The 27,249-nt window shown below is 41.1% G+C and overlaps 1 protein-coding gene across 2 annotated transcripts in view; it reads left to right on the top strand.

Annotated features, from left to right (window-relative positions):
* The window catches only part of AK4 (adenylate kinase 4), a 53,871-nt gene that overhangs the window by 13,598 nt on the left and 13,024 nt on the right, over positions 1–27,249 (top strand). For both annotated transcript variants that reach the window (XR_002829539.1, XM_006089780.3), the window contains one exon: positions 15,908–16,027. Coding sequence is in view for 1 of the 2 variants with exons in the window: in XM_006089780.3 (XP_006089842.1) it covers positions 15,908–16,027 (120 nt within the window). In the remaining variant the exon portion in view is untranslated. The remainder of the gene's footprint in view (positions 1–15,907; positions 16,028–27,249) is intronic.

Consider the following 27,249-nt stretch of genomic DNA (forward strand, 5'->3'; position numbering starts at 1 on the left):
CAGTGTAAACATTGCAGAACATTGATTAGAGATGAATAAGTCAAGACTAAATTTGCCCAAATTGTCATTAGTTATAGTTTATTTGGATTGTTTTCCACATATTTCTTAAAATTAAGGCCTATATAGATTTATGTTGAATGCCTTAGTGATGCAAAGCTCTGAGAGGTAGTATGGTGTCTTTAGAGCATGGACTCCAGAGCCACATAGCTGAGTTTGGAATCTGACTTGGCTACCCTAGCTCTGTGATCTTAGGCAAAGTAGCTGTTTTTGTTTACTCACTTACAAATGAGAGTAACTGTAGAGCTACCTCATAGGGTTTCCTCTGAGTATTAAGTTAATATGTGGTGGCAGGGCTGAGGCAGGGTGTGGGCAGTCTTGAGTGAAAAATTTAAGGGGGCACCAAAAAAAACCCCCAAAATTCAATAATTAAGTAATAGTTTAATGCAATAAAATGAAAAAATACCAATATTTTACTTATTTTTATTTATTTTTAAATTTTAATTTTTATTGAATTTATTTGGGAGACATCGGTTAATAAAATTACATAGGTTTCAGGTGTACAGTTCTATAACACATGATCTGTATATTGTAGTGTGTGTTCCCCACCCCAAATCAAGTCTCCTTCCATAACCATTTATTCTCCTCTTACCCTCTTCTATCTCCAACAACCCCTTTTGTTTTGTTTTTGCTAAATCTCTTTATCTTTTTCATCCAGCCACCCTCCCCCTCCCCTCTGACAGCTTTCAGTGTGTTCTCTGTATCTGAATCTGTTTCTGTTTTATTTTGAGTATTAGATTCCACATATAAGAGAAGTCATATGGTACTTATCTTCCTCTGACTGGCTTATTTCACTTAGCATAATATTATCCAGGTCCATCCATGGTGTCACAGAGGGTGAGATTTCCTTCCCTTTTATGGCCAAGTAGTATTCTATTATGTACATGTACCACAGTTTTTAATATCAATATTTTAAGTAAATATTAGATTCAGTAGGACTGAGATTAGGATATAGTCAGTGAGTTGTACAAGTGCAGGGTTGGATCCTGTCTTTATTTAAAAATTTTCATAGCCTTTCATCGTGGTTATTTTGTATTTTGATATTTTAAAATATTGCAACAAAATGTTATTTGTCTTGATTACTGGATGTGTTCCCTCCCTTCAATTCCTCCCCCCGCCCCAAGTTGAGTGCCTCACTCATCTCACCCAACTAGCAGGCCAGTGTGTTGGTGTTTGTTGTTGGTAGTGGGTTTCCAGCTGCCCTTCTATGTTCTTCTGGCTAGACTAAATCAGACTAACATGAGACAGTTTAACATGAGAAAGGAACCAGATTTATTGCATATGTACATATGGGGGGTTCCCTAAGAATATGAGACCCAAGAACAGATGGGGCAGTTAAAGGCTTATATGCCATCTGAGCTAAGGAGAGTGGGGAGGAGTTGTGATTTGGGACTTCAAAGGGCCGGAAGGCAATTCACATGGAGATTGAAAAGCAAATATTTGGTAAATAAGTATCTGCTGGATCATCTTGACCATGGGAACTGGGAGGACTTGTTAGATTCCTCCCTATAACACTTTGTTCGTGTTAAACTATAGTTATCTCTGATAATAGTTCCTTCTTGGAGCAGGTTCTCTGTCTAAATTCCTTTTAGACGGGGAAGGTCAATGGTTTTTCCTGAGTTCGTTTCTTGAAAATAACCAGCTTACAATGATCAATATCTCAAAAGGCATATTTTGGGGTGGTAGATTTTGTTTTACGTTAATTGCTATGATATTCTGTAGAGGAAATGAATTCTAAGAGCCTAGTAGAAGGATTAATTTTCTCCCAACATAGATATTTCTATTAGTTGTCTCAGTGCCAGTCAAAATCTTATAATCAAGGTCAGTTTTAGGTTCTGAATGTCATGTTTCAAACTCTGCTGGAGCTCAAATCCCAGAGAATAAAAAATGGGAACACTTAGCTTATGTCTGGAGGAACCTAGCCAAGCCAAACAGCACTGAAATATTGCTTGTCCTTGATGGCCAGGGTTGTGAAAGACAGCCACAGATGGTGGCTGAGCCATAGCTGGAACTACTGTTAGTCTGTTCGAGATGCTCTAAGTGATAGGAGCCAGGAATCCACCCACTAGGGCTGGGGGAGGTGGGTGGGAAGTGGTGTTTCTAGAAGTTAAATTATGATGATAGAATCTTTCTGTAAATCTGCATCTATTCCAATTTGCTTTCAGTTATGTAGACCTGATTATAAACATGTCTTAGAAATCTGTTTTATAATTAGTGGCCCTTGAAAGGCAGGAAAAATGTTGCAGAAACAATTTTTAAAGCTTTATTCTTGGCAGTCCAAGTGTTACACAAGGCAAGGCAGCTGTTATCTGTTGGGGCATCATCCCCATTGCCGTGGTGTCTCTCCCTCCTTCCCTCCTTCCCTCCAATTCTCTCTTTTATCTTTTTTTTTCTTTTTGACACAGATTTATTCAATGATACTTTCTGCACAAAGTAGTAGAAATAGTTGCTCTTACAGGAACTGGATGTTGTTGATGCTTTGTATAAAGTAGGTGGAGGTGAATAAACTAATAATCATTATAGCTGCTATCATTGGCTTTGATTTAAATTTATCTGAATTTTCTCTATTATCTTTTCTTTAATTTTTTAAAAATATATTTTTATTAATTTCAGAGAGGAAGGGAGAGGAAGAGAGAGATAGAAACATCAATGATGAGAGAGAATCATTGATCGGTTGCCTCCTGCACACCCCCTACTAGGGATTGAGTCCGTAACCCGGGCACGTGCCCTTGACCAGAATCCAACCTGGGACCCTTCAGTCCGTAGGCTGATGCTCTATCCACTGAGCAAAACCAACCAGGGCTTTTTTTTTTTTTTTTTTTTTTTTAGATTGCAAAGAATGTACTTGAGAACTGGAATGAGTTTAAAACACAACTTTATTTTGTTGGCTACTGCCAGACATTATTGCCTTGCTATGGTGAGCTGACTCAATTGCATGAGTCTGATTATTTTCCCCCAAAATCTTTTTATTGATTTTTAGAGAGAGGGGAAGGGAGAGAGAGAGAGAGAGAGAGAGAGAGAGAGAGAGAGAGAGAGAAACATTGTTGTGAGAGCAGAACATCCATCTGCTGCTTCCTGCATGCCCCCTACCTGGGATCGAACCCAAAATCTTGGCATAGCCACACCGGTCAGAGTGAGTTTGATTATTTTTAGAGACTCCAGGTATCTTCTGGCTTAGCATTAAAAACAATAACAACAACAAAAAATAGGGATGGGAAATTCTTGTCTCAAAAAGAATGTATGTCACCTTCTTTGTACCAATTTTTAGAGCACAGCTGTGGCAGCTGAACTACATATGCCTGCTTTGTTTTCCTCCTGTCATTTGGCAGGTGGAGAAAGAGTGAAAGTTTTAAAGTGAGTCTAAAATTAGTATATCTGGTGCAGCATTCAATTTCCTGTAAGTGCTATTTGGAATAGCAATATGTAGCAGAAGAAGATATAGAGATGTGAGTACAGAAGAAGCTTAGAGGTTGAAATCCAGGGGCCAGTGCAGTTTGATTCGTGAAGGAAATATTCTCAGATATCTAGGAACTCATGGAATAGAAGTCACTGTGCAAACAGATTGTCTTACCCTGAAAGTGATCCTTGGTTTAATGGGCAGGGTTTAATGTTTCCTATTGGGTAATTTAGCAGCTCATCTTTTAGTTAGTGAAGTAGGACTTCCTGAGTTGCAAAATGAAATCCAATGCTTCCTCTTCCTTCTCACTACTTCTGTCCTGGGGCCAGCTTGGACTGAGTTAGAGATTTACAAACCAAAATCCTGGTTGTTAGTTTTGCATCATTATGAGGTGTAGCAAGGGATTGATTGCACTGGGTGGGAGCAGGTGTGCTCTTACAGTGGGAGTGACTGGTGACACTGGCTAACAGTTGTGTCATGTGGCTGGTCCTACAGCTTTATCTCTTGCATTAGAAAGACTTGGGTCCCCATCCCCTGCTTGGAAGGCACATAGTATTCTACTCCACTCCACTGACTATGCACCTCTTCCTAATCACCTCTTTCTCAGCTTTCATGCTTCTGGAATTCTTCACTTCTGCTTGCAAGTCTTTTCTTGTAAGGGCTGCCCTTTTCTGCACTCCTTCACCTGTGTTGGAGACTACCTTTATTTTCCTCTCCTAAAGGACCCCCAATATAAAGTGCTTGTATGGAGGGTGTGTGGGTGATAGGGATTAGAGTCTGGCATAGGCAACCTCTTGACATGGCATATTAAACACTTCTGCCCTATGACCTGTCAGTCATTCCCTATACAATCCTCTAACTCTGCCCTTCCCTCCCCTAACTTAGAGTTCAATTTGTTAACTTCTTGCTCTTTTCCTTTCTGGAGAATGTGTTCTTTTTCTGTCTCCCAGATTTCAATCCTCCAATACTTTCTTATCCAGAACAGTTTACCTCTTCACTACTAACCGCTCGGTTGCAGGCTCCATCCCCAGCTCTGGTTGGAGGGGGGAGGGTAGGGTATGGGAGGCAACCAATCGATGTGTCTCACATATCGATACTTCTCTCTCTCTCTCTCTCTCTCTCTCTCTCTCTCTCTCTCTCTCTCTTTCTCCTGTTTGCTCTCTAAAATTCAATGGAAAAATAACCTTGGATGAGGATTAACAACAAAAAAGACTGTTTCCCTTTGCCTAGGATAGAGCCTCATGTTTAATGTTTATTACTTTTTTCTTGCAACATTTTATTTTGCTTTTCTTTTAAAAAACACAAAGAGCCGAAACCGGTTTGGCTCAGTGGATAGAGCGTCGGTCTGTGGACTGAAGGGTCCCAGGTTCGATTCCGGTCAAGGGCATGTACCTGGGTTGCGGGCACATCCCCAGTAGGAGATGTGCAGGAGGCAGCTGATCGATGTTTCTCTCTCATCGATGTTTCTGGCTCTCTATCTCTCTCTCTTCCTCTCTGTAAAAAATCAATAAAATATATTAAAAAAAAAAAAATAAAAAAAATAAAAAACACAAAGAACAATCCATCTTTATTCACTTATTCAACTTAAAAACGATTGAAGGTATCCTTAGCTCCCTGAGGCTTAAAGTCACTCAGGTGAACAAGACATGCTCTAGTCTAAGGTGTCCAGAAGGGGAGAAGGCGGTTGGTTGAACAGAGGATTCCAGTGTGGGAGTAATTTGGAGGAAGAGACTAATTAATTGCTTGAGGAAATGGAGGAATGCTTTGGAGGCTGGGCCTGGGAAGACTGCCCACTGTAGGGCATGTGTTAAGAGTGCAGCCTGTGGGATCACATTGTCTGGGCAGCCGGCCAGCAAGTTGTGCAAGCACTACATATCTCCATTTCTTCCACTACAACCAGGACTAATAATGGCACTACCCTCTTAGTGTTCTAAGAATTAAATGAGATAATGCATACAAGGGATCAGAGTAAGGCTTGGCCCAGTGCTTTTGTTTTTGGTGTGTTTGTTTTAATTTTTTAAAAAATGACCTATAATAATGTTGAAATAAATTTTTCTCTCGGCCCAAGATGGAACCACATCACCACACTGAGACTTAGGTAACTTTCATGTCCTGTAAATACTCTGCTTGATACCTTGGCTATTGTCAATATCTTGGCTGCAAGGAACATGGGGGTGCACATATCTTTTTGACTTAATGTTTTCATTTTCTCTGGATAAATACCCAGAAGTACTTCTATTTTTTAATTTTGGGGGGAACCTCCATACTGATTTTCATAGTGGCTGCCCTTTGACATTGTTATTATTCTTGCTGGGTGTTAAAGGATGGTTACATGTCACCCTACCCAGTGGACCTTATGCCCCCACTGGGAGCCCCATCAGAAAAGAATGTTAGCATCAGCTTTATGTCTCCTTCTCTTTCCCTTTGTTTGCAGGAAGGTCTGCTGCCAGCTCTGGGAGGCTGGTGAGCATGGCACATCTTTGGTGTCCTTGTAGTTCTCCACCAGAGCATTTCCAGGGAGCTATGACTGAGGGAGGGAGGCAGGGATGGAGGACAGTCCCTCATGGCAGCAGTAGCAGCCCATCGTCTGAGCAGATGGCACTGGAGGAAACAGCAGCTTCCCTGGAGCTGATCTGCAGCCAAGAACCTGCACGGAGAGGCAGCTGAAAGGTGTCTGGCACAGCCAGACCCACACCCCAGGCCTTCTGCAATGGGAAGGAATTTCTTTTTATGTTGCTTTAAAAGTGAAATTCCTCCCTGCCCTCTGAATGGGGTGGTAATGGGTTTGTGATAAGGTTATAGGGGAGGCAGAGAAAATCTAGAGAGCTCAAGAGATTTGAAGTATGGCCCTGCTCCTCAGGACTGAAAGTGCCTGGTGGACATCAAAGCAGACTTGCAGAATGTGGGCTTGAGGAGATGCTTAAGCATTTTGGGTCTCAAACTCATCTATAATTTTGGCAGATCTTTCAGATGACTTGCCTTTTCCCACTTGTTCCCTTGCCCGGCGTCTGTTGCCTCCATCCCAATCTGCTTTTTCTCCTTTGCTGCTTATATAAGGCGGCACATGGTCCTACACCAGATGTTCGTGGTGTACTTATGAGTGCATGTGTTCCTATTCTGGGCCAAGAAAATACTCCTGATGTAGGACATCCAATATTTTTTAGCTTATGTAACCCCAACTCTTTCATGATTTATTTAACATCTTAAAACGGGATTACTGGACTGTTTTAGTCTTTGAATCAGTGTGGAGGGTCATATAGTAATGAACCTGCTGGTGGAATGAGAAAGCTTATGGGAGAAGAATCTGCTGGGTATCCTTTGTGCTTTGATATTGTGTCACCATCGTTCTCAGTAATGCTAGCCGCTCCCTTACCCAAAGTCATCGTGGCTTTTGGCCATGCATATTTTTATCTTGGCTATTATAGAAACACACCCACTGCCAACACGTTTCTGGACCTAAAGTTACAAAATTAGACGGAGTGTAAATATCCAGTCTGGCTAGAGAGAAAAGAGCAAAGAGGCGTCACAAAGCATTGGCCCTTATTCCAGAAAGTCTTCCAGGCAAGGAATGATAGAACGCTGACAGATGATTCGGGTTGGAGTTCTGGTCCGGACTCCACTCCTCACATCTAGAATGGGTTTAATGATCCATGCCTTGGCTGCCCGTGAAAGCAAGGAGACTTTTCTTAACCTCTGAGGTCCCTTACATCACTGCAGAGGTGGAATCTCATGATTAAGAGGACATGAGTGTGTACCCTGGCCGGTGTGCTCAGCGGTTAGAGTGTGATGGAAGGGTTGCATCAGCCCATTGATTCCAGGTCAAGGGCATGTACCTGGGTTGCAGGTTCAATTACTGGTCCTGCTCAGGGCATGTTGGGGAAGCAACCAATCGATGTGTCTCTCTCACATTGATGTTTCTCTCTCTCTCCCTCCTCCCCCCCCCACCTTCTACTGTCTCTAAAAATCAATGGAAAAGATATCCTCGGGTGAGGGATTAGCAACAAAAATAAATAAATAAAAGGACACTAGTGTAGTTTGAGGCATACTGGGAAAGCTAGTCCACTTACCTTCCCACCTGCCCACAAAGCCAGGTACTGGAAATTGGAATTCACCTCTGAGATGATAGAGGCAGAGGGGTCCAGCTCTCTCATGCAGAGGAGGAAGCTTGAGGGCACAATAAATGAAGCACATTGATGTGTGCAGTTATGCGGAAGTAGAACTGAGAGCCAAGATTCTCGATTCCCAGTCTGATGGTAATTCCTTATGTCATGCTGACTCTTTGCCTCATGATGAAGCCATTTCAGTGTTTTTAAAAGTGTATCTTCCCATGATCAAAAGGCAGATAACAAGAATAAATCAAGTAGAATGGTCTCTTATATGTGGTATTTAAAAAAACAAAACAAAAGCCTTAGCTGGTTTTCCCAGTGGATAGAGCATCGGCCTGCGGACTGAAGAGTCCCATATTCCATTCTGGTCAAGGGCACTTGCCTGGGTTTGGGCTCAATCCCCAGTAGGAGGAATGCAGGAGGCAGCCGATCACTGATTCTCTCTCATCATTGATGTTTCTATCTCTCTCTCCCTCTCCCTTCCTCTCTGAAATCAATAAAAATATATATTAAAAACAAAACAAAACAAAACAAAAAAACCAAGCTCATAAATACAGAGAACAGATTGATGGTTGCCAGAGGTGTGTAATGATGAGGGTGGGCAAAATGAGGGAAGGGGGTTAAAGGTACCAACTTCCAGTTATAAAGTAAATAAATCATGGGGGTGCAATATACAGCATGGTGACTATAGTTAATAATACTGTATTGCACATTTGAAAGTTGCTAAGAGTAGATCTTAAGAGTTCTCATCACAAGAAAAATAATTTATGATGACAGATGTTAACTATACCTATTGTGTTAATTATTCTGCATTTAATATACAAATATAAAATCATTATGTTGTATTCCTGAAACTAATTTAATATTATGTCAATTGTACCTTTATAGAAAAATCACATCATAATTGTGTTTTTAATCTCACAATTAGTGGTAAAGAGATACACATTTGTACTTTACATGAATTTGGGTTCAAATCTAGGTTAAATTTTTTTCTATTGACCTTCTTTTGACTTAGGAAATGATTAATTATATAGGTCATAGATTCAAATAACTTTAGCTACAATTTCCTTTGGTTAACATACCCTATGATGGGTTAAATATTGTACCCTAAGATTAATAGCAAAAGAAAGGTGTTGAAGACAGGTGTACTCTGTGTGGAGTCACTGTTCCTCAGGAGTGACATATGATCACTGACTTGGGGATCTTAGTCTGATGTGCAAAGGAACAAAGAATGAATAGGATTAAAGTCTTGCTTTATAGTTTACTTTATAGTATTATTTTGTATTAAATAAATTATAAACCTATCCTTACCTTCTTTAGAAATAATTTACAATCCCTAATGTTTTGTGATTTATCAGAAAACCTTTAGGGTAAAGATTGTCTGTATCACCCAGACACCCAGAAGGAGAGACGGCTCAAAAGATAGGCAGCATGTGTTTTTGGGTGGTCTAGTCTAGTCACTTGGGGTGATAAACTTTCTGCTTCCTTAGTTAGAGAATATTTTGGAGTTGTAAGCTCAGACATCTTTAAAAGTTGACTCATACACATTTTGTGGGCGTTTAAAAATGTCAGGTAGCTTCAGGAGGAGCAAGCATCTCTTGTACGAACAGATCTTTTTTGTTAGGAGGTCAGGTTTGGGATCCAAATGCAACCTGTGGTAATGATCTTTCTGCACCAGCTTGAATAGGCTGAAGCAATAGTTGTGAGAACTAAATGTTCATGTATGCGGACTGATCAGATAACAGAGTGTTGCTTAATTCAATAAATTTATTCTACTCAGTTGTTTTAAGGCCTGCCTGGCAAAAATTAAGACCATAAGATAACATTTAAAGGAAACATTGCTGTTCATAATCCTCACTGTGTGGTTGAGACGGTTTTTTGAGTTTTTATTGCCTTAAAAGTCACAACTATGATTATCATGACTGTTGAACAATACAGGAGACTGAAGATATGACAGGGGATGTAGTGAAAAGAGTTTAATAATTTGTAGGACCTTGGGTACAGGAAAACAGAGCCCGAAGATATGATAGTATCTTCAAGTAGTATCTCAAGTAGAGTGGCCCTTATTGATCCTTAAAATCGTCTCTGCCTTCAAGGGGATTATGATCTGGTATGGAGGATATGTAAACAATCTCCCTTAACAAGAAGAGTGAGATGTAGGTACAGGTACAACCACATATGGTTGTACAGGGATGTGGCAGGACACCTGGCTAAGGGGTATGTATGGGGCCTGTAGTCCAGTTTGGTTCTGTACACCAAGCTGTTTCCTGGCACACAGTTGAGTCAGCCTGGGGAAGTGGGCACCTTCCCAAGGGGGCACCTTTTTTCTAATCTGTACAGAATCACATATAGACTAGCTTCAGCCTAGGTTCTGGTGGACTATAGAAGAGGGGATTACTACTCTGAAGGAAGTAGAAAATACATGGCTCTGAGGTGGTTGGCTCATGTAGTACTTGAAGGGTACCTCTTTCAGCCAACTTTTGCTAGCCCTTCAAATTCCAGCTCTAGGATGGGAAGCTTTCCTTGGGTCTGAGCGTGGATCGAGGTGTCCACCTCTGTGTCCCTGTCCTGGGCACATCACATCAGAGCACTGCCTCCCTCCTGACCTGCCTTTCCTCCATGAGACTGTACACTGCTTGAGGGAAGGGAGAACAGTCTTTCTCAGCTTGTGCCTGGCACAGCGAAAGGGTCGGGGATAAAGGAACTCTGTGGTGGGAGGTGAGGTTTGAGGAGTAGTGCTTCCAGGCCAGATGGGAGTGATTCTGAATGCTAGCCTAAGGAGTTTCCATGCCATCCTGTAGGCCAGGGAATGCATTGTTGGTGTTGGAGGAGAAAGTGACCTGGGCTGACTTGTGGGTTGGGAAAATTCCTCTGGAAGTTGTGTGGGGGATGGATTAGATGAGGGAGAGGGCCCTGGGGAGAGGAGGAGGTTGACTAACTAGTAGGTACAGGATTGCAGGGTACGTAGAGTTTGGTAGGAAGTAGCTGCAAAGAAATACCTGCTGTAAATTTATTTGTTTATTTAGTTGAAGATATCCTCCTGAGAGCAAAGTGGTTGCACAGAGCAGGACCAGGTATTTCCCCATGGGGCAGACTATCACTGAGTAGGTAAGTTTTGCCAGAGTTCGCAAAGAAACTCACTTCTCACTATGCTCTTGTCCCTTTAGACAGGGACCTCACTATTCCAGGTTAAAAGGTTCTGCACCCAACCTCCAGCATTGGTGTGTGTGTGTGTGTGTGTGTGTATGTGTGTGTGTGTGTGTGGAGAGAGGGAGTTTGCACACCACCAAATAATTCTCCAGTACCACCTGGGTGTCTTACATTTCAACTCAATTCTGACATTGTCTGTCTGGAGCCAGGGTCAGATCCCATAGGTTAAAGGGTTCAGTCCTGTAAGTCCACCCTCTAGTTTAGATTGTCAGGCCAGTTGGTCACCTGTGCTTCTGACCTGACTAAATCAGAGGTTCCCACGACTTCTGCCTTGGGTTTTGCTGCTAGACCAGCTCACAGAATTAAGGAAACCCACTTACCTACTAGGTTATCAGTTTATTACAAAAGATATTAATGGATACAAATCAGCAGCCAGATGGAGAGATACAGAGAGTAAGGTGCTGAACAAAGGAGCTTTTGTCCTCATGGAGTTTGGGGTTTGGCACGTTGAAGTGTTATGGTTCCCCAGCCTGGAAGCACTCTGAACCCCCTCTTTTTGGGTTTTTATGAAGGCAGGTTATATAGGCATGACTCATTGACTCATTGGCCTCTGATGACTGAGTCAACTTCCAGCCCCTCTCCCCTTCCAGGAAGTTAGGGGGTGGGAGTGAAAGTATACCCCTCTCCTCATGGTTGTTCCTCTGGCAACCAGTGCCCACCCTTAGGTGCTTCCCAACAGTTATCCCATTATTATAAACCCAGTTGTGGGAAGAGGCTTATTATGAATAACAAGACACCATTTCACTTTTAGGGCTCTGGAACATTTTCAGGAACTAAGGACAAGAGGCCAAATATTATAATGAAAGATGCTCCCATTGCTCTTACCACTCAGGAAAGTCCAAGGCACTGGGGAGCTCTGAGCCTTACTTTGGACCATATATATTTCTTATAAATCACAAATTACACACATACTCTAACATTCAAAGTGCTTGTGTTCAAGGAAATGCTCACAAACATTCAGAGATAATGTAGTGTGACGAGTGGTAAAGGAAAGGAACTCTGGTACCAGCCGGCTTGAGTTTGAGTTCTGGCTCCACCATCTATTAGCTGAATTACTTTGGGCAAGTTACTTAACCTCTGTGCTTCAGTTGATTTATGAAATGGGGAAAATAATAACATCGACTTCCTAGATATTAGCATTAAATGGATTCATGTATATAAACTACTGAGAACAACACCTGCCATATATGAGCAAAATACTATCTCCATATCCTTGAGTGAAATTTGCAAAGGGGTATTATTCCAAGTCCTTTGCCACATACGAACCACATACAACTTTTAAAACAATTGTAGGTGGTGGGTGTTCCCTATTTATAGATGAAGAAAGTGAGGCCAAAACACATAATATTACCAAAGTCTTAAAAGCCTGTCCATGGCAGTGGCAGAATTTGAACCCAGGAAGTATGACTCAGAATGTTCTTCATACCTACCAATAGCAAGTGTCACAGAATGATTTAAGACCATGTCTTTTTGTTGTGTAGGAAAAGAAAGCCTGCTTTTAAGCTAGGCCAACTGGAGGGTGGATACTGGACATCTGAAATGAGTCATTGAGTTAAGTGCCCCCCAAAAACCCTAAAATTAGGAGTTTCTTCCATAATTCTCACCTCTAAAGGTCCTTGGTATCAATCTCTTAACCAAGATTTTTTTAAAAGCTTATTATTTTTTTAATCCAAAGAGATTCATCAAAGTGATTTCAAGGATAAATAGTTTATAGAATGAAGTTTTTCTTTGTTTTATTAATCTTTTTCAAGTAACTACTTCAGTGTCAAAATATTCTTAAGAGTGGGGGGATAAGGAACTTGTAGCTGGCAGAACCACAAAGCGATAGTTCATTTTGACCACTCCTCAGATGGTGCGTGTGTGTGCTTAGGCATTTTCAATGACCTTTTGAAGAAGGGCTGATCCTGGGAGTGGCAATGGTTTCTCCTGATTCTAGGCAGCCTTATGAGGGAATCAAGCTGTTTTTTACAGGGTTCTTTTATTCTCAGTGTTTTCTGCATAAACAATTAAAAGGACATTGAGCCCAGCCGGCATGGCTCAGTGGTTGAGCGTCGACAGGGCACATGCCGGGTTGTGGGTTTGATCCCCGGTGTGGGGCTTACAGGAGGAGCTGATCAATAAATAATTCAATGATTATCTTTCATCATTGATGTTTCTGTCTCTCGCTCCCTTCCTCTGAAATCAATAAAAATACTTAAAAAAATAAAAGGACATTGAGTTGTTCTCCGTTTCTGGTGGTTTGGCTAGTCATCTTGGGGAATTTGCTGCTTTGTGAACACTTGTCCAGCTCTGTCCAGTTTGCCCTTAATTTATAGGGAAACAGAACAAAAAGACACTGTGTGCTTGTCTGCAGCCTTTCTTTGGAATTCTACTTGAAAGATTGGAGCAGCCATGTGTTGTATCCAAATGTGCTAGCATTAGCACTTAATAATATTGCTTTTCTTCCAAGCAAACTGACCTGGGCAGGTGAAGGTCATGTTTCCCGGAATGGGCCTCTGTCTCCTGACCCACGTTGTATTACTGTTTGCTGTTGTAGCAAGGTCTTCATTCAGATGTAGATATATTATTAAATCCATTTTGCTCTGGCTTGACCTTTCCAGGTTTTCATGGTAGGGATTGAGAGATGTGGTGGAAGTTTGATGTTGGAATCAGATTGAGGACATACCTGTCCTGCCTGAGAAGAGCCAAGGCTGCCAAAAATAGTTGGAAAACCATGTTGCCCAATCCCGAGTCCAGTTGTCATAATCCCTCTACAGTAGCCATTCCTAGGCAGTGTTTGAGTCTCCATTCAGACATTTCCTTAGGCAATTTTTTGGAACCACTTGAAATTCCCACTACTAATCCTAGTTCTAAATCCTAGGCTTTGAATAAAATAAAGCCTTTCCCATGTATCGAGTATCAGGCCATGGGTAAATTGTTATCATGTCCTTCTCTGGGTCTTCTCTTTTCCAAAGAAGCTGCTACCTACTCTTTCCTCATGGGATGTCTGGCGCCATTTTACATCTTGGTCTCTCACCTTGGAAGTTGTGTACTTGTTTATATCTACCTTAAGGTTTGTTAAATGGGCCTAAGAATAGGGCTCTGGGGCTGGTTGGCCTGCCTATTGCAGAGTAGGACAGCACCAAACTTGTCAGTTTCTCCAAGCCTACTATGAAAGTGATTTTTCAGATACAGAACATACATACCCTACAGGTATTACTCAAGAGAACTGAAAGCATATGTTCAGACCAAGACTTGTGCATGAATGTTCATTGCCACATTATTCACCATAGCCCTGAAATGGAAACAAACAACCCAAATGTTCCTCAATGAACAAATAGCTAAACAAAATATGTTCTATCAGTACAACGGAATAATAGTATTTGGCCATAAAAATGAACAAAGTACTGATATATGCTACACCATGAGTGAACCTTGAAATCATTCTGCTAAGTGAAAGAAACCAGACACAAAGTACCACATGTTGTGTAATTCTGTTTATGAAATGTTGCAGAATAGGCCAATCTTTAAAGACAGAATGTAGGTTAGTAGTTGCCACATGCTAGTGGGAGGAGGAGATGGGGAGTGACTGCTAATGGGTGCAGGGGTTCTTTCTGGGGCTGATAAAATGTTCTGGAATTAGGTAGTGGTGATGATTGCACAACACTGAGAATGTATTAAAAACCACTGAGTTGTACGTTATAAAATGGTGAATTTTGTGGTGTGTGTTACGTCTCAAAAAGCTGTCATAAAAAAATGGCTGTTACCTCCCAGGTGAAGGTGAGGATATATGAGGATGAAATGAAATGACACATACAATACTTAAAGGAACATAGTATGTATTCAGTTAAAGGAGCATAGGATGTATTAAGTTAATGATCGCTAGTGTTGCTCTTAAGGAAATTAATACTGCTTAAATATCAGTACTTTTCTTTACTGCCACCTCTCTAGAATATTACCTGTTACGTAGTACGCAATCAATCAATATTTTCCCATTCATGTTCAGCCACATTCAGGAATGTGCTTGTCTTTAGTGTTCTGCTTCTTCAGGGAGTTATTGAATACGCATCTCCTGGGGCCTAACTGAGCTACTTTGGTCCAGTAGGAGTGATGGAGTGATATGGAGCTCTTCACAGCTCATGTTTCAGTGTGGAAGTTGGAGTTAGGAGTAGACTCAGCCTTGAGAAGGAAGGGCTCTACCTTAAATTCAAGGTGAAGGTGGGGGAAAATAATTCTTGAGCTCCCATCCCCCGCCCCCCCCCCCCCCCCCGTAATATAAAGCTGCTTTATGTTTCTATAAGAACTTCATTGGCTTGTGGAGGATGTGACTCCTCATGGTTCACTAACAGTTCCCTGGAGAGCAGATGACTTCATCTTGGTTAAATAAAAACCCAGTGCATAGACATTTAAACAATTTAAACTGATCGTTTGTTCTGCTGAATCCAACTCACAACTTCTACAAGTAAGGAATTGTTATTTTAAATTAAGATAGAAGCATTTTTTCCTGAAAAATAATTAAAAATTTTTCATTCTTTTATGAACTTGGCATTTCACTGATAACACTGAGTTAGTTTCTTTCACAGTTATGTCAGCAAGGTGCTATTTGCTTATACGGGGGCTCCGGAAAAGATATAGACCTGTTGTGTGTACTACCCAGCATTCTTTCTAGAAGAACAGTGGAAATGTTTTTCCTTTGGTCTCTAAGGAATGGTTGTGCTTCGCAGCTTCCTTCAATCTTCTGTACACTGTGTGCCGTGTGGTTGATCACTTTTCCTTGTTACCATAACTAGTTGGGAGGCTCAGGATCCAGTTCTGGCTCACCTTCAGGGAGTCGCCAGGACTCCTTTCTGGCCTTTTGTGTACCACCCTCTTTCCAGGCTCCAACTTTGTTTCCTACTCTTATTTTCACGTTATGTCTAATTTATATTCTTTTATTTTTATTTCAACAAGAGGTGCTTTTATAATTCTTTGGGAGACAAGAGGGAGACAGTGCCACCATGACTGAAGCAATATTTAAAACTTAACTCTAACCCCCCACCCTTCCTCATATGAACCAGGAGGAATGGGAGAGAAGGCAAAACTGTCCAAAAAGAGTTTGTAAGGTTTTTTATTTTTGAAGCTTTTTCTGAGAATCTCTTTTCTCCTCTCTTTTTAACAGAAGTTGGTGATGTGGCAAAGCAGTACATAGAGAAAGGCCGTTTAGTTCCAGACCACGTGATCACACGCATGATGCTGTCGGAGCTGGAGAACCGACAGGATCAGCACTGGCTGCTAGACGGTGAGTGGGACCCGTGGGTAGGCTGGGTTTCTGGGGGTAGCTTGTTCCTAATAGAATTCCGTTATTGTTCCAGTTTGATGACGCCTTTTCTTTCCATGATGAAGTTGTCATAAGTATATCTGAAACCAGAGGTTCTTCCATTCATAATAGGCCACAAAAATTTAAGCCGGGAGTTACCATTTTTCACCTGTCAGATTAACAAAGATAGAAAATTTGAAAATCTTTTATTGAGTATGTGGGAAATAAGTGTTGAGTATACAATGCGCAACCTTTGGAGGACAGTTTAACAGTCTTTATACTTTTTGTTTCAGCAGTTCTTTGCTGGATTTCTTGCCTAAAGATATAGCTTCAAGGATGTTTATTTTCAGCATTATTTATAAAGAGCAAGACATTGGTAACCATCTAAGTATCTATCATAGTGATGTCTTAAATTTGGTATGTACCTATGTTATAATATGAATAGATCTCAACGTAAACTGCCAAGTGAACAAAGCTGGTTGTAGTATAGCGTATATTGCGTATTATTTATGCAAAAATAGAGGGATGGCATAATATTACTGTATATACTTAGAAACACATGCATAAACTATCTTTGGAATATAAAAAACTGCTAACAGTGGTTGACCCTGGATAAGCATTAGGATTGGGAGACTTACTTTTCACCATGTATACATACGCCCTGGTACTGTTTGATTTTTTAACATGTATTTAAACAATACATGGACCTGATCTGAAAACTGAGTGGTTCCTAACCTTTTTAGGCATTATGGATCCCTTGATGACAACTATAATATTTCACCCAAGAAAATACATACAGATGCTCACACACAAAATGCTGCACAATTTTGTACTTTAACTAGCTGGAATTCAGAATCTTCTACTTTAAGTTTGCTGATGAACATACTGCTTTCTATGAACAAAAAATGGATTGGGAAATTTAGCTCTAACAAACCTCTTTCCACTGCAGAGCTGTTTTTGTCTAGTTCACACAGCGCACACATTTCTGTCTTAATTTGGTGAAACTGAAACCTCGGGAAGCTGACAGTTGAAACCTTGTTTGTCAGCTACAGAGAAACCAGAGGAATTGTCCCACATTCAAACTATTAGGTTGCCTGTATTTCAGCTAAAGTCTAGAGCCACAAACCTCCAAAATGACTGATATGGCGGAGTATTTATTCTATGACATTGTTTCTCAAAGTATATAGCATGCAATGCTTTTAATGGCTAGGCCAGAAAACAGACTTTGTGTTCAAATATATTTAGAAAATGTCATTTTAAATATTAATTGCTAACACTGTGTGTCAAGAATTATTCTGAACACTTAATAGGGTTCTATTACCTGCCCAGAGTTAGTGTCAAAGTTAACCAGTTTCCTTTACTTCAGGATTTTGCCAAACTTATTTTCTTTTTCATCTTCACCGGAGTATATTTTTCCATTGATTTTTAGAGAGAGTGGAAGAAAGGAAAAGACTGAGAGAAATATCGATGTGAGAGAAACACATCGATTGGTTGCCTCCTGCACATGCCACGTCCAGGGCTTGGGCGGGGGAGGAGCCTGCCCTTGATTGGAATCTAACCTGGGACCCTTCAGTCCGAAGGCCGACCCTCTATCCACTGAGCCAAACTAGCTAGGGCTTGCCAAACTTTTAATATGATCATGTGATTTAATGCTTCATAGAGGAGACATTGGTATTTTTTGAATTTATTTGACCCTAGAATCTCCTGCCTCATTCCCAACACCCATAGGATTTGTTCTGTTGAGCATTCTATATATATATATACATATTTCAGAAAGGAAGCAAGAGATAGAAACATCAATGATGAGAGAGAATCATTGATCAGCTGCCCCCCTGCACATATGACATTAGATTTGTGTCTCAGAAAGACTGTTTGCTTAGCAGCAGAGGAGGGATTAGGTGCTTGGGCAGGCAGGCGGTGGTGACTAGAAGCCAAAGAAGAGATTGGTAGAATAGTCGGACCAAGGGATGTTGAAGGTCTGAATTTAAGCAATAACAATGTGATGGAAAGGAGACATAATTTGGGAGAAGAGATTGAGCAGGAAGAATTGACAGCATTGTGACTGATGTTAGGTACCACAACCCTGGGTTTTCTTTTATTATCTTCCAAGTCTTTTGAGTTTCTTGGCTATCATCACGTCTTCAGCCAGGTTAATTTCTCCAGACGCTATACATTTAACTCACAAGAGTTAACCCTCTAATACTTCTTGGGTAGGTATTTGCCATGACTGATAAACTTTGGCTTCACCACCACCTAACAGTAATTTCCCGAGTTTAAATTCTTTAATGTAAGGCTTCTCAACTTATAAAGCGAACTTTTTTAGTAAACTTTAAAAAATCTGTTTTAAAAGGGTATCATCTGTGTTACAGATTTTTGGGAAGGTGGTCAGTGTAATAATAATTAACCCCAGGTTGTAGCAGACTGCTCCTTTCAAATCTCAGCTCTTTTCACTTATTGGCAGTGCATGTGACCTTGGGCAAGATACCTGACCTCCGCATCCTATTTTGCATGGAAAATGGGTTAGAAAAGGGTTTGTAAGGATGAAGTGAATGAATATATGCAACGTGCTTAGAAGAATGTTTGCATATAGTAAGTGCTATATAACTATGAGATTCTGCTGTTATTATTTATTCCCGATATGCAGATTTTTTTTTTTTTTTGTGAGGTGACTTCATGAAGTATTATGTTCAAATGTGGACTTAAAAGCATTTAGCTATGTGAAGTCAAAAAGTCAGTTCAGCTATGGAGTGTTTTAGTGTTTCAATGCTTTGCTTTTGCCATAACTTCCTCTCAGGGTGAAAAACTGAAGTTCTTTTACATCCTAGGTCTGTTTTTAATCAAGTACGTCAGTCTCCTAACTGACTTCGTTTGTATATTTCTCCTTGAACACCCCATCTGGTCACTTTTTCAGTTGTGATTTTTCTGTAAAGCTCTGGAATAAATCCATTTGGCAAAGTGAGGAGTGTGAGGAATGCCGAGGTCCTGTGTTCAGCCTTAAACTCCAGGGTGCAGGGCACGTGCTCTGAGGAGGATGTGCCTGTCGAGCGCGCGAAAGGTGATTGGGTGTGGAAAGGTCAAGCGAAAAATTCTGGATGATAGATGACTCATCATCTTGGTCCATATGGCTGTGGAGAGGCATCCTGCAAATGGTGGGTGGAAATGAGCCCAGTGGATGCAAGCCAGGGGAACAGCAAGGGGGTTGGTTGGATGATGGGGTTGGTGAATGCTCTGTGGTTTGGTCAGCTGTGTCCTTGCTAAAAAAAGCTCAGCACCACCTCGCCTTCACAGTGTACTTTCCAGTTGGGTAAGAAACATTCTTTTATGCATTAATAGGTGTATATATGTGTGGGTTTCCCCCCTGCTTTTTTCCTATAATTTCCCTGCAAGGTAAAAGTGTGAGAGCAGTATTTAAAAAATAGTTTTCTTTAATTTTTAAGAAAGGAATGTAATGCACAAGATTTCTAAATTTGTTATAAAACCAAGTGTTTTTTAGTTTCATAGAAAAGGTATTTCCTGCTTACTAAGGTGAAATAGTAACTAGGGAATAATAACCAGCTCCTTAAAACAAATACAAATTCTTTACTTTTTAAAAGAGGGCTGGCAGTAAGGTGGGCCAGTAGTGAGGTTTGTTGGTATTAGACACTTTTCATTTCTAAACTCGAATGCCATCCTATGCATTTAAACAATAGTCCTGCCCTAACCGGTTTGGCTCAGTGGATAGAGCATCAGCCTGCGGACTGAAGGGTCTCAGGTTCGATTCCGGTCAAGGGCATGTACCTTGGTTGTGGGCACATCCCCAGTAGGGAGTGTGCAGGAGGCAGCTGATCGATGTTTCTTTCTCATCGATGTTTCTGACTCTCTATCCCTCTCCCTTCCTCTCTGTAAAAAATCAATAAAATATATTAAAAAAAATAAACAGTAGCCCTAATTGATCTCTAGTTAGCAAGATGTACCAGAATTGTCTGCCAGATAATTTTAAGTGTAGTGACCAAATATTTTAAATTTGTTGTCAAAGTTTGGTGTCACAGAAAACAGACTTAAAGTTAGGAATTATAAGTGGAATATAACTTAAAGCCTTTTCAATGGAGAAAAAGATACCTTTAGAATGAGAGTCCTTATTTGGTCCATGGCTGCCTGCTCCATATGTTTTTTTGTGCTGAGCAGTGTTGCTAACTGGTGCTTTCTGTAGGGATTTTGGGATTCCCCCCCCCCCCCCCCCCCAAAGCAGACGTCTGAGCTGCTTGAATATGTGCAGTGTTTTGTGTGTATTTGTTTTCCCTGAGGTTAGATGACCTCAGACCTAAGCTATTCCAGGGTACATACTCACTCCAAGTCCCAGGTATCTAAATAAAGGCCGGCACTGGGAGACCAGACCACAGATGCTGGACCTGGAGTATTTTGTTCTGACTTTGCAAATGTGTTTTACTATGCTTTCCATAACTGCTCTGACCTTATCCCCTCCATATTTTTCTTTCTGAGTCAGATAACTCTGAAGAGTGTCAGATCCCACTGGGCAACATATGCCTACAGAAAAAAGCCAATAATCACATAACTCCTGAATCACATCTTTGAAGAAATGCCAAGGGCAATTGTTTTTCTGTTGCCTTTGTGAATGTGAATGTAGGGTATCTTTCAAGAAGAAACTATAATAGGTTTATTTGGAAGGACACTGATCAACAAAAACAACAGAAAGCATCAGGCTTTCTCTCTCTCACTCTGTGTGTGTTTGTGTGCATGCACGCATGTGTGTGAGGGTAAAATTATGTTACTCATTTTCCTTCAAATGTGTAGTCCTGAAAAATAATATCAGATAACCTTTGTATCTTTTTTTCCCATCACCATTTATCCTCCCTATACCCTCTTCTACTTCCACCACCCCCTGCCCCCCAACCTTTGTATCCAAGGTCATTGTTAAGGCAATGATGTATACTCTGAAACTCTGAATGGAAGATTGGGAGAAATTGGAATGGTTCCTGGAAAAAGGAGAGTGGTCATAGAATTGATGGGACTCTGCTAGGCTACTGTGGCAGTTATGTCTCTGCCAAGCAGAGAGTGAACAATCAAAATCGTTGGTTCCTCACCAGGCTTGTCCTTCTGACACACTCATGACTCGCCCCTCCTTGTAGTTCTGTTCGTTCATCAAACATTTTTTATACACACCTGAATGGGTGAAATACCTGTTACATCCTGGGTATTGCTAAAGTGAATCGAATATAGCCATGTCTGACTTTGCAGTGGGATAGTGTCAGTGAAGAAAAAAAGAGGGAAAATTATTGCAGAGACACTAGAGGTAGAGTAGGCCCATCAGGAGCTCCTGATGATGTATGCAGCCAATCATGCCACAGATGGCATCTGTTCTGAGAGATAAGTGGAAATATTTTTTCAAGAAAGACATAGTCTTCTTGGTGAAAATGACAAAGTGGATGTGTGTATAATTAGTCTAAGTGCCCAGACATCACAGGACAGCAAAAGGATGGGCAAGACCTGGCCCTCTGGGAATTAGAATCTAGTGGTGATTCAGCCTTTGAGCTACCCTAGGCAGTGAGGGTCATCTTTGATTTCTTTGATTTAAATCCAAACTATATGAACTTGGATTTTACCAATTTTGTCAATGTGAGATCAAGAGTATCTAAATGAAAAGCAAGGTCTTTTCTTCATTTGGTTGGATTTCCCGCTGAGACCCTAATCCCATGTCCATTTCTGATGTATTTCTTTTGATGGATCTGATTGCTGCCTTGGGATGAGGAACAATCTTAATATGTAGACAATCCTGACTTTGTTTATTTGGTCTGTTTTTTCAGAGAGAATGACTATCTAAGCATTAAGGGACATATGGAAAACATGTGTGTCCAGATATTTGAGCATACCCTAGAAAAACTTGGTTCTCAGATCAAAAGTGAATTGAGCGCACGTTTTGTGTGTCCTGATGTGCTTGGCACTGGTCCATCTGAGGAGAGAAAAGCACTTGTCCTGACCTCATAGTCCAGGAGGAGCAAATGCTGCATAAACAGCTGCAAGTCTGGAATGTAGTAGGTGGTCAAATGGTAGATATGTGTATGTGTTATAATTATTATCAATGTTAGGAGATAGACATATATTTTTAATTTTTACATTTCAAATTTAGACAGGAGATATTGTCTCTTTACAGTTAACAGTAACCTCATGTACTTAATATACTTCCTTCTACCTTCTCTTCCAACTTTTGTTGGCTTTGTTGTTAATATTTTTCGTCTGTATTTTTAATTTCCCATTATTTGGTCTTACATTTAAAAAATTTAAATGAATTTTCTGTCGTGTTCTCCGCTCCCCCTCAAGCCCCCCCCCCCCGCCCCCCGCATTTCTCTGTTCATTTTGTTTTGATTAATCTCTTGGTGATATACCTATGACTACTAGAAATCATTGCATTGTGCACTTTAAATGAATGAATTGTGTGGAATTCTGTGTGAATGAAGCTTCACTTCTTTTTGACAAAACTTTTCATTACTTAATTGACAGGATTTTTAAAGATAGTTTTTCCTTCCTTTTCTCTTTCCTTCCCTCCTTGCTTATGAGGGGCTATGGTCACGAGTTTGCATGTTTGAAAATGTCTTTTTGTTGTTCAGCAGTCCTTGTGTCCTTCAGAGCTTTATAGCCATTATTCCATCTGCTCCTGGCCCGAATTATTGCTCTGTAGAAGCCTTGGGCCAGTCTAACCCTTGCCTCCCCCCATTTTGAATAGCATATTTTTTTCTATACAGACTTCCTGAAGAATCGTTTCTTCTTTCAGCATGCCCCAGTGTTTCCCCTCCTCCTTTACACAGTGTGTCCTTTCGATCTGCAATTCAGCTCGTTCCCTTTAGGGAAGTTCTCCTGTGTTGTATCTTTTTTAAATCCATATTGGATATCTTTGCATATTCTTTGTTTTTATTATATTTTGTTTAAATTTTTGTTCTGTGTTTCCTTCTGCCTTCAACCATGTTCAGATCTTTTACTTGAGGCCAGGGTTGAGCAAAGCTTTGTTCATATTCTGTGGCTACTTCGTAATTTTTCTACCTGTCTGTGCCATGCATGCTCAAGCTGCAGAGCCTTTGCAGGTCCTCTGCCCTCTACCTGCAGTGCTCTGCGTGCAGATATCCACGGGGATTTCTGTGTTCAGATCTCTACTCAAGTATGGCCAGCTCTGAGAGTCCTTTCTGTACCATCCTATCTACCCATGCTGCCTCTATCCTTCCTTACAATCACATGACATTACACATTTATATGTGTATTTGGTGTTGGCCACCTTCCTTATACCCTCACCCCCAATGTAGGCCTCAGAAAGCAGATTATGTCTGTTTCGGCATGGCCATATTGCCAGTACCTACAACAGTGTTTGCTTTTTTTTTTTTTAATGCTTTTTAAAAATTTTTATTGATTTCAGAGAGGAAAGGGAGAGGGAGAGAGAGATAGAAACATCAATGATGAGAGAGAAGCTACCTCCTGCATGCCCCCTACTGGGATTGAGCCCGCAACCCTGCATGTGCCCTTGACTGGAATCAAACCTGGGACTCTTCAGTCTGCAGGCTGATGTTCTATCCACTGAGCCAAACCGGCTAAGGCTACAACTGTGTTTGATACATGGAAAGGCTGATAAATATGTGTCCGATGATAGAGAGGTTGCACCTGCAGCCTGTCACTGGACCCATGTAGGGTGTACTCAGCCTCTGTGTTTTCCTTGGAGCAAAAATGTGGGCCTATGGTGAAATTATTTAAAATTCCTATTGTGTTAACTTAGATACAATGGGACCAGTCTTTCCCTCATTTGTTTATAGAGACTTATGTTTGAAGAACAAGCAAGCAGAATTCTTCAACAGAAGAACCTTTAAGGAAGGAATTTGCAGACGACAGATCCTTCCTTAATGCAATGCGCCTCTCCCTTACTGGAAAAAGGGTTAGATGATTTTAGTATACTGCCTTTAAAAGCAAAGGTTATAAGCTAGTATTCACCTACGTCCTTAAACAGGAAAAACCATGCTGACGTCAGAGGATCTCAATGCCATTTAGAAATTTCCCCAGGAATGCCTAACTCATAGGAATTTATTATTTATTTTACCAAGCCACTTTGAAGAGGCAGACATTTGGTTTAAAAACAAATTTTCTGGAATATCTATCTTCTCTTTGTCAGTGGATCAGTAAGTAGTGATTATAGCTTATCTAGGTTTTAAAATTATTTACCACAACCTACAAGCTCCTTTAGAGCAGGACCCATTTATTACAGATCCCCTAAACTCTAGAGTATGTAGAGAGGAATGCCAAGTGTCTCAGGGAGGTTTCAGTGGGCCGGAAGTGGGTCCCAGGGCTCTCTGTACAGTGGAAACGTGGAACTCACAAAGTGCTATGGTATAGCCCGAGCTCTGTTCGCCAACATCTGGAGCACAGCTGCTTCTTATTTTTTTCCTCCATCTGTCAATAAAAACTGGATGAAGTAGAATATGGAGGTCTTAGATATTCTATAAACAGATAAAGTAATTATAAAATGAGAGAGACAAGGCCTTCTTAAAACAGGTTTTGATGGTGATTACTTTTAAGAAATATGTATGTTTTTATTGAGTTTAGACAGAGAGGAAGGGAGAAGGAGAGTGAGAAACATCAGTGAGAGAACAACATCAACATCCATTGGCTGCCCACTGCATGACCCGGGGATAGGCCCTGGTCAGGAATCGGCCACACTGGTCTGGCCAATGGTGGATTACTTTTAACTTGCTATCGAGGCTTCTGGTTGAAAGCAGTCTTCCCTAACCCAACGGAAGGCTGTGGGAGAATAACTGAACTGCCTGCTTTCAACTGCAGCTGATCACTCGGTTATTAATTGGGATGAACCATGGCTTGCATTTGCAATTTGGTTCTTGCTTTCCCAACAAACTGGGAAGAGATAGGTGGTCTCTTTTTTGTTGGCCCCAGATCTTTATTTTTTCAATTACAGTTTACAATTAGTATTATTTTTTATTAGTATCAGGTGTATAGCATAGTGGTTAGACAATCATATACTTTACAAAGTGTTCCCTCTGATATTTCCAGTACCCACTTGGGACCATACATAGTTATTACAATATTATTGACTATATTTCCTATGCTATACTTTACATCCCCACGACTATCTTGTAGCTACCGATCTGTACTTCTCAATCCCTTCTCCTTTTTCACCATGTTCCCCAAACCTCCTCTCCTCTAGCAACCATCAGTCTATTCTTTGTATCTCTGAATCTGTTTCTGTTTTATTTGTTCATTTCTTTTGTTCTTTAGATTCCTCATCTCTGGAAATCATAACGGTGTTTGCCTTTCTCCGGCTAACTTATTTCACGTAGCATAACCCCCTCTAGGTCCATCAATGCTGTAGCAAACGGTAAGATTTTTGTTCTTAATGGAGGTAGGAACGGGGCCTGATGTTGCGTGGCCTTTTCACAAGCTGCCAGACATAGGCGGATGTTGCCCTTCAGAATTGCCGTTTTGTTTTCATCAAGTGGAGGGAATGTGGCAGTGAACTCTGGCTCAGCGCCCTTCCTCTGGAGTGAATGCACTCCAAATTAGAAAAACAGAAGCGTCCTACTTCTCTGTTCCCGTCCGTCGCTACAGCTTGTTGCTGTGGCACCAGCTGCCCTCCTCAGGCTCTTGGTATGGCCGAGAGGAGCAGGTGCCAAGGCCCAGTGGCCAGCACTTCTGAGAACGCAATGCCAGTCAGGAACTTAGTGACATCTCCCTGCACCGAGTGAGTCTTTTTTGGGGGGTGGTGGTGATGGTGGTGGTGTCTAAAAATGCAACCTGTAGGAACCATAATTCCTGATAGAGCATGCCAGATTTGGGGAGAAATTTAGCCACATAAAATTTTAGCTTTCAGTGCAGATTGGCTGTTTGATCAATCAGGACAGAGCAGCTTTTCTAGTCTGGGTTGTTAGACCAGGGATAGCCTAGCCTAGTACAGAGCCATGAAGTCAGTTTTTCATACTCCTGGTGAGAAATCAAGTGATGGAACAGTGTCATGTGTAGTTAACGGGAAGGAAAACATGCTTTCTGTGTTTAAAATGTGATCACTATTTTACGGTGCCTATTGGGTTTTCTGGCTTCCTCAACAATTAATAGACTATGTGCACTTGGAATAGGTTATCGAAGGAAGCTGGAATATGCTAGTCATTTAGGAAGCATGTCTTTTGAGGATTACTTTTAGTAAAAATAAAACCATACCAGACTTGGTTGCAGTTCTTTCTAAAAGGAAACATTATTAATGCTGCCACCTGTTGACAGAATTTGAGTGTGCATCTAGTCCACTGGATCAGTAATCCTGCCCACCAGGAATACAACTTCAGGAATAAATGCAGCCCAGCCCTCAAGGAGCTTCTATTTTTTAATAGAGGCTACAGCAAGCACATTTAAAGAAGAATACACACCCTCCGCTAGAACAGCAAACTCTCCTTGGTCTTACCAATGTAATCAAAGCCTGCCTAGTCTAAATCACTTGAGAGATAATCTCTTAAATATTTTTACACATGCATTGAAATACTTTCATGTTCAGAATGGCCATTCTGTTACAAGATTTCCACAGATCATGCTTTATTATAACACTAGTGACCCAGTGCATGGATTCATGCACATTGAAAGGAAATTAATTAGAAGGTGGCTGGTGGGGCAGGACAGGGCCAGAAGGCTGGACATGCCCTGGAAGCAACCTTCTGTGGTTCCTCCCTGGCGTCTGTGCGGTCCCTTGGCTTGGTCTGGGGAAATCGGGCCAGCTCTCCGACATCCCAGAGTGTGAGAGGGCACTCTGCAAAATTGCCATCTAACTGGGTGTGCACTAAACTAGATTCTCGGGGCTAACAGTGCCCCAGCAACAACATAACCCATGGCCGAAGGTGGAATCGTGTGGCCCTATGAGGAATTGGGCTCCCTCCTCTCTGATTTCGGGGTGCATAACCTGAGAAGTGCCGCTGCCAAGTCACTGCAGCTTGGCAGCTCCTGTGTTGAGCGTCTGACCCCTGGTGGTCAGTGCATGTCATAGCGACCGGTCAGACAGTTGGACACTTAGCATATTAGCCTTTTATATATATAGATTTGTTACATCTACTGTTTCCTTACAAATCCTAATATCCTAGCAATTCAAAGTACTAAGGAATTCCATCTCATACCAGGAGTGGTTCTCTAGAAGAGAACCTGGATCAGTGGATAGCAATTGTTAACTAAATGTATTCAAGAGC

This window comes from Myotis lucifugus, unplaced genomic scaffold (genome assembly GCF_000147115.1).
Source record: "Myotis lucifugus unplaced genomic scaffold, Myoluc2.0 scaffold_63, whole genome shotgun sequence".
NCBI classification, from domain to species: domain Eukaryota; kingdom Metazoa; phylum Chordata; class Mammalia; order Chiroptera; family Vespertilionidae; genus Myotis; species Myotis lucifugus.